At 35.4% G+C, this 15807-nt stretch overlaps 2 protein-coding genes across 6 annotated transcripts in view; one reads left to right on the top strand and one right to left on the bottom strand.

The window, feature by feature from the left end:
- LOC127857968 (uncharacterized) overlaps nucleotides 1-15807 on the top strand; it is a 209465-nt gene that overhangs the window by 109546 nt on the left and 84112 nt on the right. The window lies entirely within an intron of this gene.
- Nucleotides 1-15807, bottom strand: part of LOC127857965 (discoidin domain-containing receptor 2-like) — a 99871-nt gene that overhangs the window by 28471 nt on the left and 55593 nt on the right. For both annotated transcript variants that reach the window (XM_052394760.1, XM_052394759.1), the window contains exons 4-6: nucleotides 8188-8277; nucleotides 2378-2525; nucleotides 918-1445 (exon numbers count right to left, since the gene is read on the bottom strand). In XM_052394760.1, the coding sequence (XP_052250720.1) occupies nucleotides 918-1445; nucleotides 2378-2525; nucleotides 8188-8277 (766 nt within the window). The remainder of the gene's footprint in view (nucleotides 1-917; nucleotides 1446-2377; nucleotides 2526-8187; nucleotides 8278-15807) is intronic.

Genomic DNA, 15807 nt, shown 5'->3' on the forward strand with positions numbered 1-15807 from the left:
AATGCTAGGAAGCAACTTCCATGACTAATACCCTTCTACAACCTACATAGATTTGGTGTATTTACTATAAATGATTAAATGTAATAGATATTAATATAACATTCATTTTATTTTCACATAAGAGCAAAAGGGTAAGGTTTTAGACTTGCATATCCTCAAGCTCTTGTGCAATAAATAAAGAATTTAAGTAGATAGTTTTACAAATATTTCTTTGAAGCCAGCTATAACACCCTAATAGTGGTTATATCGTATTTCCAAATAAAAACCAGGAGACAAACATGACCCATCCACAAATGCTTATAGAAAGTTTACTTACATGAACATACCCTGTGTGTGATGGTATATTTAAACATGATACGTATGTATCTATAGACAAAGTCCAAACTTATAAGCAATTTAAAAAGTTGAGCCAGCTATGAGCTCATCACAATAAGATATTGTTATAATTTTAAAAGCAAAACATGTAAGACTAAAGTTGATGTTATAATCGAAACATTGCAATAGCATTGTTCATCTTCCATTTAATAACTCTTAGTTATTAAAATATTAAGCCATAAAACCAATGCCTTCATAATTTATTTTTTGGCATAAGAAATACAATAGTCATTTACATTCATATCGACAGTGATCAATCAAAAATTATTTATTTAGGTAACGTTTAACAATTTACCACTTAAATACGTATTTTTACGCATTTGCAGTTCATTATAAAGTTTAATTTAATTTAATATATTCTTACTAAAGTCAAGTTTTAAAGGCTTCAACCCTAAGGTATACTGATGAGCAGCAAACAGCATTAAACCTGAACAGACTGCAAGTCACTCGCAGGCTGTTCTGGTTTTATGCTGTTTGCACATATTTATTTTCACTTTGCTTCTAAGTGGTAAAGGGTAAATTAACTGTCCTCTAATACTCACTTGAGTCAAACTGCACTTCGCTGATTAAAATCCACTTGGCATCAAAGTACAAATCCACTTTCACAAAACGGGCAATCATATTTCCAAGCTTTATCTGCACTTTCCTCGCATACTCCACCACAGTGTCTCTTATAAAATGATAATTATCCACCTTCTGCCAGAAGTACAATCCCCCAACACTTCCATATATCGCCGCCGTCTTAAACACCCGCACATCCTTTGTGAAGTAGTTATTACAAAACAAAGTCACCGACGAGAAATTCCGCACCGTGTCGAACTTAAACACTATCGAAACAGGCCCAGGATCTATCAGTGTGTCGTTCTTCCATCCAACCCACTCATAACCTTTGATCCCGAGCTCTTGGGGGTCGAGGCGGAAATTTGTGTCCCCTTCCTCTCCGTCTGTCAACTGGCCGAGACCGTTTTGCAGGAAGCTGTTCGTTATCAGACCGTCGTAGGTGAAATCAAAGAAGTCCACTTCCGTCCCGCGCTTGTCACCTTGACGCATGGAATACGTGACGATGCCATCTGTGAACGAGACCATAGGATATAAACTGTTGTGTGAAAGAGACCATAGGATATATATTGAAGTGTGAATGAGACCATTGGATATATACTGCAGGGAAATACGAGACAGTCGAGACTATAGAATACAGGATGTTACCATCTGTGAACGAGACCACAGGAAATATACGGCAAGGATAATATTTTATACTGAGAACTTGCCGACAGATTTCATAGAAAAGCGATTTTTTCCTTCTTTATAAAGTACAGGAAAACTGCACTTTCCAAATTGGGAAAAAAACTACAAATTTCATGACAAAGACTTCATGACAAGAATTTTCCCAATATTAGGGTTGTTTGCGCAAATTTTTCCCACTTTGGTTGGTAGCAGTACTGTTCCGAATTGGGGAAAAAAAGCTGTAGAAGGGCTAAGGTTTATTTGGTTTATAAATAAGTGTATTCCATAAGGTCTAGAAAAGTGTGCCTAATTCTTGAATGTATGTATAGAAACTATGCCATTAGTGAACTGAAAAATTGTCTAGAAAAGAATGCCTAATTATTGTATTTATTTATAGAATAGACTTACAAAATAGTGAGCTAAAAGATTGTCTAGAATAGAATGCCTAATTCTTGTATTTATTTATAGAATAGACTTACAAATTAATGAGCTAAAAGATGGTCTAGAAAAGGATGCCTTATTCTTGTATTCATTGAATAGACTTACACAATTATTGCAAACTAAAATATTGTCAAGAAAATAATACTTAAATGTGTAGTGGAAAGTGTCTGCATAGTGACCGGGCATGGTTTCAATCCCCACTGTTAGAGCATTCTTTAGTTCTCTCCAAACGACACCAAGTACTGGTTCTACCCAGGAAACAGACTCAAGAGCTTTTCAATATGCCTCAGGCTTTTTATGCACTCAAGCGTAAATAAATAGATTTAAACTTAGATACCTTTCCATGGGCAACCGTAGAGCTCCACCCGTAGACAGACTGTCCGGGGAGTGCGACAGTAGGGGATGAACCGGACCCGCTTCCCGATGATTGGAGGAGAGACTTCCCGAAGCTCTGCTGAGTATGTGTTGTCATTGCCCTCGAACCGCTGAAAAAAACAGGCGCATTTGATTGTGTACTAAATAGACGCAATTATTATTAACGCTTTGAGCGCTGGAACCGGATTTTGAAGGCCTTTGCAAACAGTTTGGATCCAGATGAGACGCCACAGAACGTGGCGTCTCATCAGGATCCAAACTGTTTGCTATTCTGATAGTATTCTTTGAAAAAAAGTGATGAAAATGATGATTTTAGGAATTCAGCAGACGACATTTTAGCAGATGACAAATTTCCCAGCATGCAAAGGGTTAAGCTACGTACTGGGAAAACTGGGTTTAATGCAGGAGCATAAGTTGTACCAGATAAGTCAGTGGGAATTTATGGTATTTTTTGTTTAAAATCAGGAGGTCTTTTTAAAGTGAAAATCCAGTTTAGGCCGGTATTGTCCATCTTGATAAGCCTGTGTGGACTTATCTGGGGCAATGCTTTACACACATGCATAACGCCTGGTTCTACAAGAAATATGCTCAATTAAATAATAATTAATAATTTGAAAATTATTGTGAACAGTTAGTAATACACATTATATGTGATGAAATTGACGTAGACGTCAAACAGGGGGTTAGTTTAAATAGCACACAAGAATGTGCTTGAAGGTGAGACCTCAATTCAGTTGTAGTATTAACAGCAAAGAATATTGTTAATTAGAATGAATCAGAATTCAACTTGGATCAATGTAATAGAAGTACTCTTAAATCAGATTTCTGCACACTACCTAGCCAACTCACACATTTTACGCCTACAAAAGTGTCTCTCCTGAATAAAATTAGGTCAATGCCATCGTTTCATTTAAGGCTTACAGACTGCGACAAGGAAAATGCTATAATTGGTCATGTGCAAGAAAACCAATTAGTTCAAGTCTTGCCAGACAGAAACACCAGAGAAATGTGTGCCTGTACCATGACAATGATTCACACATCTCTATAACTCAATCAGAAAGGCTATATCAGCTGACTGACTCACAGCTCCTACCGTGTTGTGAAAGATTCATGTGTAAGATAGATTAGTATCATAAGGTAACTTTAATGCCAAAACCTCACCAAACGTCAATTTTAAGGATGCATAACCTCCTGCATACAGATAATGTAAAGGCTCTGCAGCAAATGTTAATACCACTACCCCTCATAAAAACTATTGGATACAAAAGTCATGTGAAATTTAAAGGCTCAGGATGTTAATTTCAAAGAAACAATATAATGCAGAATGAGAATTGTATACTCAAATATGCAAAAATGTATCATACAAGACTGCATGATAAAGTGATTATGATATTAAGTAAAAGCAACTCAATTCACAATGTGTCAAATTAATGAAACCTTTCCCACTCAGAAGAAAAGTGAAATTTGCAATGTGCAAACAGCATAAAACCAGAACAGCCTGCTAGTAACTCGCAGTCTGTTCAGGTTTTACATGTATGCTGTTTGCTGCTCATCAGTATCTAAGGCTTGGAAATGAAGCCTATAAAACTTGAATCTAGTAAGAAAGGTCTTTAATTAAATGTAACTTTCTAAGTGACTACAAATTGTCAAAATACGTATCTATTAAGTGGTAAAGGGTTAAAAAGATTCAAGTGTGAACTTAACTATGATTACTGTGGATTCATTAATTTTCATTGACATGAAATTTCCTGGATTCATACATCTGCCATTTTTGTCCAATCTTAAATTTTGGGATTTTTTTAAGTGTCAAATATACGACTAAGGACATGAAAGTTTGTTGGAGATTTGATTTCGTGGTTGAGAAAAAATCCACGAAAAATCAGTGTCTGACAAATAATCCACATACTTTTTATTAGAGATTCAATTTCTTTTTCTACATATCAGCAAATTTTAATCTGCAAACAAATATGAAAGGCCATTAGACTTATTATAAGACATCTCTTATAAATATAATTGTAAGCCACTCTTTGTGTATCAGTTTAATAAGCATACACAAAAAAGTAATTTCAGGGGGGGAGGGGGGGTGCAGCCATAAAGTACATGTACATATGATAAGGATATATGATGCACATGCCAAAAGAAACAGGCTGCATTTCCGCCGCCAATGGTTTGTTTATGTTTTGTTTCAAATAAATTTTACAGCAAACAACATCCTACGGGAAATCAAATGAATCATGTGCGCAAAAAATCCAAATTTGCAAGACCCTTATGATGCTATGTTACTGCAGCACGCTTTTGAAATAAACCATGTAGCTGAGACTTGCCCACCAAATGTCTCTGCACATAATGGCAATGTGTTGTATGGAATTATAAAAACATGTGACACTTCTGCACACAAGGTCTTTGATTAATGCATTTTATGTAACTTTTAAATCCCCCATAAAATAAGAATCAAAGAAAAACGAAAAAAAAAATAGTTGCTTGTATAACATACAACATCATGATGCGTCTTTTTTTATACTGAAGAACAGGAATAATTTACGTCTGAAACGACACACTCATGTCATCAATTGCTCAATTATTGATTTGTTTCTATAAATTATGCAAGAGTCATTGAAAATCTTTAAGCCTCAAGGGTAAGTGTTTTCACTTTAAGCAGCTGTGACATTTCTGAAAATTCTGCCACAAAAATATTGTTCATGGTCTCCTTTGAGGTGAAACATCTGTGGCATCTGTTCAGACAGAGTTTGATTTCATTTAAAGATTTGCTTTAAAAAATCCAACTAGTTCATATTGTTTTATTGATTTTATCAAATGAACTTAAGTATTCTCTATCAATATAACTTGTATTTCTAACTGCAACCTGCATTTTTTTCAATAAACAATATTTCAAGATAAATTCGGTATTGACAATTCCTCAAGAGTTATATCTTGTCAAATTTATGATAAATTCATCTATTGTACACAGTGTTTACTCATGTTGCATAATAATTACTCAACTACGGACCAAACTGTCCTTAAACAAAAAATACTTGTAAAACATGTATGCCCCCCCCTCCCCACACACACACATCTTGCAGCAAAGTCGTCTCTTTGACCTTGACATTTTATCTGCTTTGAAAATCATAAGGGGTTGTCTTTTGCCAAGATTTAGCACCATACTAATTTATGTGATCCCAAGAAATTGCTGTAGATATTGTGTGGAAGCAATTTTCACGTAACAAGTACATGTGACCTTGACATCTGACCGGATGACCTCAAACTCATTAGGTGTCTTCACTTCCACCCATGAAATGAATTGTTTTATTTTAGGTCAAAGCATAAACTGTTCCCATGACACTAAGTAAAAGGAGTTTCCTGTTCTTTTCCTACCAAGTAACATTCATACCAATTAGTATAATAAATAAAGATAAAAGCTTAAGATCTCTCTAAATAAAGTAAAGGAATGGTCCATGAACAGACGGGTAGACACCCGCTTCTTCAATTTAATTGACCTTACTAACTGTTAATGCCATAGATGAAGATCATGTTAAATTCAACACTTTCCTTCTATGGTTCATATGATCAAACAAATATATTAAATTGATTATGACCTCAAACGGACCTAATACATTTTTCTATGCAGTAGAGAAACCAGAGATTACAAGAAAATCACATCTATTTGCATCTCAGTGGAAACAATCTGTAATTGTCAAAACAGGGTGATAAATATATCAGGCCAGGGGGGTTTACCAGACAGCATAAATCTCGGTAACTTCCCAATTATAAAGATTAGATGTCCATTGAAAACCATCATACACAACTCTTTATAAGCTTATGGGTTTTTTGGTTGCTAAGTCCGGATTTTATTCCACCCCTTACCCCACCCACTTCATTAGCGACGGCCTATTAGTACTCGGGTCATTGGATTGAATGTCTATCAAATGCAAGAGCTTTAACAAGAAAAGAGCAGCTCGAAAATCATAGCAGATGTGTAGCAAACAAAGAAACCTTTTTTATCGCTTGTTTTTATTTAAGTCGGATTTATATTTTTTGGGGGGTAAATTTCAATACTACTTCTGTCATATTATGGGGTTCAGTTTATTAACTCACACTTTTCCTGGGACATCTGGTTTAAATGTAATAAGTGCACATAATTATTCATGCTACTAAAGAAAACCGCCCTACTTGATTCAGAGAACATTGAATGACCAATTCCTACACAATTAACCCTTTTCCACTCAGAGGCAAAGTGAAATGGCTATGTGCAAACCGCATAAAACCAGAACTGCCTGCGAGTAACTGAGTAACTCGCAGTCTGTTCAGGTTTTAAGCTGTTTGCTTCTCATCAGTATCAAAGGTTTGGAGATGAAGCCTCAAAACTTGAATCTAGTAAGAAAGGTGTTTAATTAAATTAAATTTTCGAAAGGACTACAAATGTGTAACAATACGTATCTAAGTGCCAAAGGGTTAAGCTGTGAGGCCGGGCCCAGCACTGCATCGCCCATACCTTGGATTCTTAGTCCAGCAATCTATCAACTGAGCTAGCCTGTAGTGAGCCAATTTGCAAATGCAATAATTGTTTTTATTTTACATGAACAACATACATTACCAGTAATTTAATATACTGTATTTATTTGGTAGGTTGGTCATCACTATGAACAGTTAGTTACTCAGCATTCTATCTCGATTTTCATCAGTGAAAAAGTAAATGATGTAAATGCTCGTGTATAATCAGGTTGATGTGATTTCCTGAGTTGCCTCCAATACAAGGTGGCCAATGAAATTGGAGACTGAACTTAATAAGTCCTTACAGATAATTTCCTGATATTTCAAGGTTGGATTGTGATTTATGAAGATATTAACTATTGGTTTTAAACTAAGAAAAACAGATTACAGTACATATTTATATATTTTACTATAATGTATGGCCCCCCACTTGTTTGCAATATACACTCTCACTGTACTTTTGACCACTGTTCTTGCTTTAAGCTTTTGACAAGTTAGATTATTTAAGAGATGCATTTTCATGCACAATAACATCCAGAGTTGTCAAACATAAATAGACTATATAAAATGTTGTCAATAGACAAAACTTGAACAAAATCATTATTAGGAGAGAAAAATGCTGAGACAGTAATATCTGAGAAGTAAAACATGCAATTTACTGAACATTATAATGCAAAAAAACTGAAAGCATAAAAAGCTTTCGTAAGAACAAATATGCCGATTTCCAACTAGTTCATATTTTCCTGCATACCAACAAATTAAACTCCAATGAAAGCGTAATAAAGTCAGATTCCATTTATGTAGCAAATATGACCTGACTATATTTTATGGTTGAAGACGTAATAACGCAATTAAAACAATTAGGGTACAACTGTATAAAAACTTTCTAGATTTAGTGATTTCTACTAAGGTTAAGTTGTGTGTCTTTTTTATGCAAATAAAACCCTGTTTAATAACTCTGCACTTACTGCTACTGTTCAAAGGAAACATTTGGTAGCATCAAAACTATGCCATAGAGAGAATTTCATCGTTCGTAAATTGGAGTGTGATGTTAGATGCTTACATGTTTTAAGTTTAGATATGCATCAAGAATAATAAAGCAAAGCATGTATTGCTCATTTTAGTAAACATCCACCATGATTATTGCCAATGATACAACCACCACACAAGCATCATCAGCAGCAGCATCATTACAATCAACACCACCAACACAACCATCATAATCATAACCACCACAGTCATCAACTACATCACCGTCATCATTAACACTTCCACAATGCTCACCTCTTCTCCCCGCTTGTTTCTAAACCTCATCCACTCCCCGCCGTCTTCACGCTGGTACTCCAACAGGAATTCCTCCGTAAACTCTTGACCCTGAAATATGTGTAGAAAAAAAAACTCTCAGTTTAGTTGACTTTGCTTTCAAAAAAAATTTGAGACAACCTCTTGGAAAACAAGGATTGATACATGTGCATTAAGTTTATTCACAGTTAAGCCTGTGTACAATGCACAGGCTAATCATGGACAACACTTTACGCCTTACATGGAATTTCACTAAGATTGTTTTCATATATCAAGGCATTTTAACCTATTCACACCAACTCACTCCTTTTACTGACCAAGCTTAAATGTTAGCAAAATTGTGTTGATCAGTATAAAATGCACACACTTATGCTCGCTTGGTCATTGTCGGCTCGGGAACAGCTTAAATGTACCCGGGTACTCGTGAGTATACTTAAATGTACCCTGGGTACCTAAAATATACTAAAACGTACCCGACCAATTAAGACTTTACCTGAGCTTTATTCCCCCCCCCCCCCAATCTAAAACGTGCTACAGAATTTGAAAAAAATCTCTTTAAACAAAACCTGCATCAACATGTTTTTTAGTAGGAGTTTCGATAATATTGGGGCCATTTTACATAATATTGACATAATTATGAACATGATTAATTTGAAAAAATAGCCTACAACGAACAATTTAGGATTAGAATTCCCGGGTATGTTTCAGTAGATTTCCATACCCGGGGTACATTTCAGTATACTTAAGAGTACCCAGGGTACATTTAAGTAGTAGCCGAGCCAACAATGCCCAATCGAGCCACATTTATGCCCGCAACTGCTATTTGACTGCCCAACACGAAGCAGAGGAAGGGAAACAGAGAGAAACTATTCTTGGAAACTATTAGTGGCCAAATAGATAGGAAAACAAGTTTATAATGTGGAGGGAAAAAGCTTACAAATTTTTTAAACCTCATGTTTAAATACTCTTCAAATGAAGTCTAGGAAGCAACTTTTTTCGAGTATCTAACCGTAAATGTGACCAAAGCAGAATATAAAGGTTAATATGACAAATTTAAATCGGTCTGCACTGAACTGTTTTGAAAACATGTAGTTTGATTGGTGTTATTTCCCTGCAGCATTGGTCTCGGAAATCAATCAGATGTCTCATAAATTTTTCTTAACAAAAATATTCTTCTTTATCTCACATGGTTACTAAGGAAGCTTAGCTATTTTCAGTGAAAGTGAGTCCTGTCGTTCATAATAGGACATCAGTATGATGATGTACATGTAATATACATTGTTGACCATAATGTATTTTGTTATTAAACTGTGTTCCTTTACCAATTAAGAAATTGACCACATAATTGCTTTAAAAAGATAGCATTCCCACATATTTAATTTTGTAATCCTTTGTCATGAGTTGCTTTGACAAAATAGTAGGATGACAACAAGATATTGTTTCTTTGTTGTGCATATTATTATTTCACAGGTTCGCTTGAAATTTATTCACAGCAACAGACATTTGAAGTTAGAACTAGGGAACTCAGAAATTCCAGTATCAGACCTGAAATGTTTGACAAGAACCACAAACATGTCAAAAATATGTTAAAAAAACATTCCCCAGACTGATCAGAGAAAAACTTCCAAATCGTTAACTGTAACTAACAAATATAAGACATTGTCAGAATCACTTAGTACCAGTCATGTCTGGGAAAATCTTGATGCATAAGTCATAAAACAGCATTTGTACTCGGAATGACTACAAAAACTGTAACAGCGTTTCTTACGAGTTATGAACGGTATGTTTTTGTTATAAATCCGTAACATTTGGTGCAACGGCGAAGTAACAAAAAAGTTGGCACCAAGCATGGAATTATGTTACTTATTGTTGACAACAAGAATACAAACAAATGATAGATAGCTGTTTAGATTTATAACAAAGCCTACTTTTTTTCAAGATCTTCAAAAAAGTAGCACTGGTTGGATGAATGGTGTAAAACAGGTAAAAATAAATATTATGTGTAAATTAACCTTAATTACACTGGAGAGTTTTTTATCTGATCTATAAGACTGATTTTCAAGATAAATTCAAGTAAAAACTTCAAAACACAGAAACATAAAGCTATCATAATATTTCTAGAGAAAATTGAGTTTTCAGAAAAATTCACATATTTCAAACATGTGAGCAAAAAAGCAACACTGAACAAAGGCAAGATATCAGACTTCTAATCAATCCTGACCATCTTGATTTCTTCATGATACCGGCAACATGGAGAAGTATTTCTGAATATTTCATCACATTATGTAACATTTTATTATTCCCATGGAGTATGGAATGTCTTTTCTCATGTATGTGAATCAGCAATCAGACAGATGCTTGTCAATAACAAAAAGGTGAAAAAAGGTGAGAAATTAACAATTAACAGCAACACACGATAGCATCTTAAAAAGTCAAGCAGATAAGCCGGTTTAATAGTTATCATCCACAATCTCAATATTAAAGTTACAAAATAGTCAACAAATTTTATGACATGCAATTCTGTATTAATTGCACTGTTTCAAAGTTAAGACTCCTTTTTATAAAGATGTGTCAAATTTCAGCTTCTTTATATCAAGTAACTACTTGGATGCAAACAGATACAATCATGCACGCACAGCATATTGATTAGCTCCAGTAAATTGATTTCTAAGTGAACAATGCAAAGTCAGAGGAGGTAATAACATGACAAACAAGATGTCAAGGTACATGCCAAGACAGGTATTTTTTACCCTTTATTACTTGTATTTATTGTTTAAATGCCGTACACTTTCAAACCATATCAGCGATAAAGTGATTAGCTTATTAATATTCACTCTATTTATAGCTCGTGTTTACTCGCTACAAATTTTCTTAACGCGTCACAAAATTACCGCTCCACAAAATTACTAAAAGTAATAAGGATATAAAATGGCGAAAAATAACTGTCTTGGCATGGACGTCACCATCTTGTTTGTAACGTGATAATCCCCTCTCGAAGTGTATAGCAGAAAAACTGAGTGTAGGCTTGAGTGGAAACATTTTGGCAAACTTTAAATGGGGGTAGACAGTATAGCATATACTATATATAGTATAACATATAATGTAGCCTACAATTTTTTCTTGACGAATATAAAGTAAAGCAAGCCAAATTGCATGATAATACATCTTATTGATACACGCAAAGACTGCAGGTACAATCAAGTTTGCATTGTACATCACATCTATCAACTTAAAGATATCTGAGCAATTTACTAATGTCTGAAACACAAGCAACTGATGCTGTAACCACTTTTGCATTCTGTTGGAATATCTTTGTGATTTAGAGGCCAGGGGTGGCGAAATCTCAAAAAACTATACTTGTCCACGGACAACCATTTAGGAAATTTAACTTGTCCGTTGCTTAACTACACTTGTCCGTTAATGTTTATATAAATTATTAACGCATTTATTGATTAATGTAAACCAATGTGGAATATACCAAAATAAGTTTGATTTGCTAGTTTTATTTATTGTTGTATTTCAATAGTACATTCATTATAGCAGTATATTATAAACAATATAAAGACTTTGTCAAACTTTAAATCTTGCAAAGCTAGTGTTATTTAAACATGTGTTGAACATAAGTACATCGTAATCTTAACAAATTAAACTAGTCCAATATGTCGACCTCATCAGACTGAGGCTCTGTGCCGCTACTGGTAGCAATTTGATTATCATCAACTGGTAACCATTGAAAATCTGTGAGCCAAGTTTCTTGAAAAGTTCTGGTGCGTTTACTTAGATCATATTTTTTATCATTATCTTTCTTAGTTTTTTGGGAGGTGGACTGCTCAAAGCTTCGGGTTTCTGCCCCGTTGTTGAAGATTTCAAATAACTTAATGTTCCATTTTTTACCATTAAAGTCGTCTTAAATAACAAGGTAGACCGTGTTTTGATTATCTTACTTTGATACTTTTTATTTCCGTCTGATTGTAAAAATAAAGAAACCAGTCTGTACACTGTCTAACAGTCGGGCCGAATGTTTAAAATGCGGCATGCTCCTGGTCTCTTATATAATAAGGGAGATCACTGCGCAGGAGAGTGCCCGTATTTTAGCTTGATTGCTCCGCAAATAGCACTGACAATGTAATCGCATGTCAACATCCGGTTTTGTAAAACTTAATTACGGCTTTAATACAATGTATTTTTTTGTATACCTGGACCCGACTTTTAAAAAACTTGTTGTCCACGGACAACTTAATTGAAAAAAATCAGTTGCCCAGACAAGCAAATGTACGACTCGGGCAACTCGGACATTTGATTTCGCCACCCCTGGAGGCCAATACAAGACTTTGAAAGGCACCCAAATGTTTCTCATCGCTAGAACTATGATGTCTGCCATACACAACAATTTTTGTGTGCGAGTTTTTTCTCTCACAACATGTTGTATTTCAAAACTCGCTAATGATATCTGTGAAATTTCTTGACATAACACAAAGATAATTTGGTAATTGTAATAAACAAGTATGAGTTATACTCATTTTTTAAGTTTAAAAAGGAAAATTAAGAAAAATTATTTTTAAATGAGAACACTACTGCTTATAAAATCAAGCTAATACTACTATTTAACAATATACGACTGTGTCCAAAATTCACAGATGCCCCCCAAATTCCACTTTTGTCTCAAAACTCAAGGTACGTCAAAAACAAGCCTTTTTATGGTAAAATTTTAAACTCTGACCTCAAAATATGACCTCGACCTTTAATATAAGGAGACAGGTGTTACACATGATAGGTGCCTCTTTTGATGGTTGACATTAATGTGCTAAGTAATTTCAAAATCAATCAAAAATTACAAAAATATAAAAAAAAGGAACTTTTATTGTCCAATTTGACCTTTTACATGAACATGTGATATTATCTATAGATTTACAAAAGATGGATGACATATGAGTCCAGTTATTTCCATGTATAAAAAGCCAAGTTATAGAAAAGACAGGAAATATCACCCAGACTTCTAGAATATATGTTGTTATTCACATGTTCCAATGAATGCACATGTTGTTTACTAGACCCAAGACACAACCACAAATAACATGAGTGATTTTCAAAGTTTACCAGACTCAACATTGCACCACAGATTGCAAAATGTATTTCCCAGGTTGCAATGGGATCCAGCCATGCCTGGCACTGGGGTGAATATTACAGCAGTAAAACATTGTGTGAAACATGCTGGTAACTGCTCCATGGTGATAATTATGTAACAGCTTTCCTTCTTTAATCACTGAAGGGAAACTTGAAGAACTATAAAATTGACAGTTGGGTCCCAGATTGGTGTTAGTTATTGCACAGCTTTACCTTTCATCTTCAGTTATCCTAAGTGTGCAATGACATAAATGTAATTGCCTTTTTGCATCTTGCGCTACTGATACTGGTAGTCCAAATACTACTAATACTACTACCCCTACTACTTAACTTCTACTTCTGATATTAAGGCAGTGATTTTGTTTTCCCAATTGGGCAAAGTACTCAGGACCATCTAACTAACAGGGAAAAATTACTGCGAAAAAACTGAAATTGGGAAACCTGAAATTTCCAGTTGTGAAATCTTCAGTCTTTTAAATTGCTATATTGTTTAAATTGCACAAACCAATATAAATATTAAATAACATGCATATTGTCTTGAAATGTTAAGTTTCAGTGTTCATTTTATTTGTTCACTTGCAGTTAATGCGCTTTTGGAAATAAACCCGGAGTGTGTCCCAACACGCATTTCTAATTAACTTAACAGACTTACAAGAAAGTTTGGACCAATTTTGATTTACAGCTGCAATGTTCAGCTACTTAGTTTTGACTAAAAGATATTTTATTATGTAGTAATCTAGTTCTGTACCTGGAGGAAACCCCACCAGTCCTGTGTAATGACCGGTGCCACCCAGTGCTTTCCAAAGGAATTTTTCAGCCGCCCCAGGGTGGGTGAACTGTTCTGGCGCAAAGTCAATATCACTTTTATCTTTATGGCTAGTTGCATTTACTGCAACAAGAGGGCCTGAAAGACCCAAAGTCGCTCACCTGAGATTCAAAGGAACTGACCTGTTCTGTGCAGCCCAAGATGTCATTAGAACAATATGTTCTTACCAACTTTCATGACTAGTGACACCCTACCCTGGCAGCCACATTTTTCAACAGACCAGAACCATTTTCATACACATCCAAGATATCATTTAAACAAATATACTGACAAAGTTTCATGAAGATTCATAAGTCCATATACGGAAAAATGCCCCGCCCACTGGTGGCCATGTTTTTCAAGCAACTGGAACCAGTTTCGAACTTGTCCAAGATATCATTGGGACAAATCATCTGACCAAGTTTCATGATGATCGGACACTAAATGTGGCCTCTATAGTGTTAACAAGGTTTTACTTAAGCATGATATACAGCTATATTAGGAAAAATGCCCCGCCCCCTGGTGGCCATGTTTTTTAAGCAACCGAAACAATTTTCTAACTCATCCAAGATATCATTAGGACAAATCTTCTGACCAAGTTTCATGAAGATCGGAAAATAAATGTGGCCTCTAGAGTGTTAACAAGGTTTTACTATAGCCATATAAGGAAAAATGCCCCGCCCCCTGGCAGCCATGTTTTTCAACCAACCAGCATCATTTTTGAACTCGTCCAAGATATTATTGGGGTGAATCTTCTGATTAAGTTTCATGAAGAGTGGACAATAAATGTGGCCTCTAGAGTGTTAACAAGATTTTACTATAGCCATAAATAGCCATATAAGGAAAAATGCCCCGCCCCTTGGCAGCCATGTTATTCAAGCAAACGTAACCATTTTCGAACTCATCCAAGATATCATTGAGACCAATCTTCTGATTGAATTTCATAAAGATTGGACAATAAATGTGGCCTCTAGAGTGTTCACAAGGTTTTACTATAGCCATATATAGCCATATAAGGAAAACCGCCCCGCCCCCTGGCGGCCATGTTTTTTCACCGATCTGGACCATTTTCAAACTGGTCCCAGATATCAATAAAACCAATGTTTTGACCAAGTTTCATGATGATTGGGCAAAAATTTTGACTTCTAGAGTGTTCACAAGGTTTCTTTATAGCCATATAAGGAATACTGCCTCGCCCCCTGGCGGCCATGTTTTTCAACGGACCGGAACCATTTTTTAACACAACCAACATATCATTTAGACAAACATTTTGACAAAGTTACATGAAGATTGGGCATCAAATGTGACTTCTACAGTGTTCACAAGGTTTTTGTTTTTTTTGACCTAGTGACCTAGTTTTTGACCCAGTGTGACCCAGTTTCGAACTCAGTCGAGGTTTCAATACGACAAATGTTCTGACCAAATTTCATGAAGATCAGACAATAAATGTGGCCTCTAGAGTGATCACAAGGCAAAATGTTGACGACGGACGTCGCACAACGGACAAAAAGCGATCACAAAAGCTCACCATGAGCACATTGTGCTCAGGTGAGCTAAAAATACACTGATTAAAACGTTAGGCGCCCTGCTGAACCTGAATTCAAAATACAAGCGCCCCGGCCAGGGGGCATTAAATGGCCTGTGGCAACCAAACTTACTTGGCTAGAAGTGGG

This window comes from Dreissena polymorpha, chromosome 14 (assembly GCF_020536995.1).
Source record: "Dreissena polymorpha isolate Duluth1 chromosome 14, UMN_Dpol_1.0, whole genome shotgun sequence".
NCBI lineage: Eukaryota > Metazoa > Mollusca > Bivalvia > Myida > Dreissenidae > Dreissena > Dreissena polymorpha.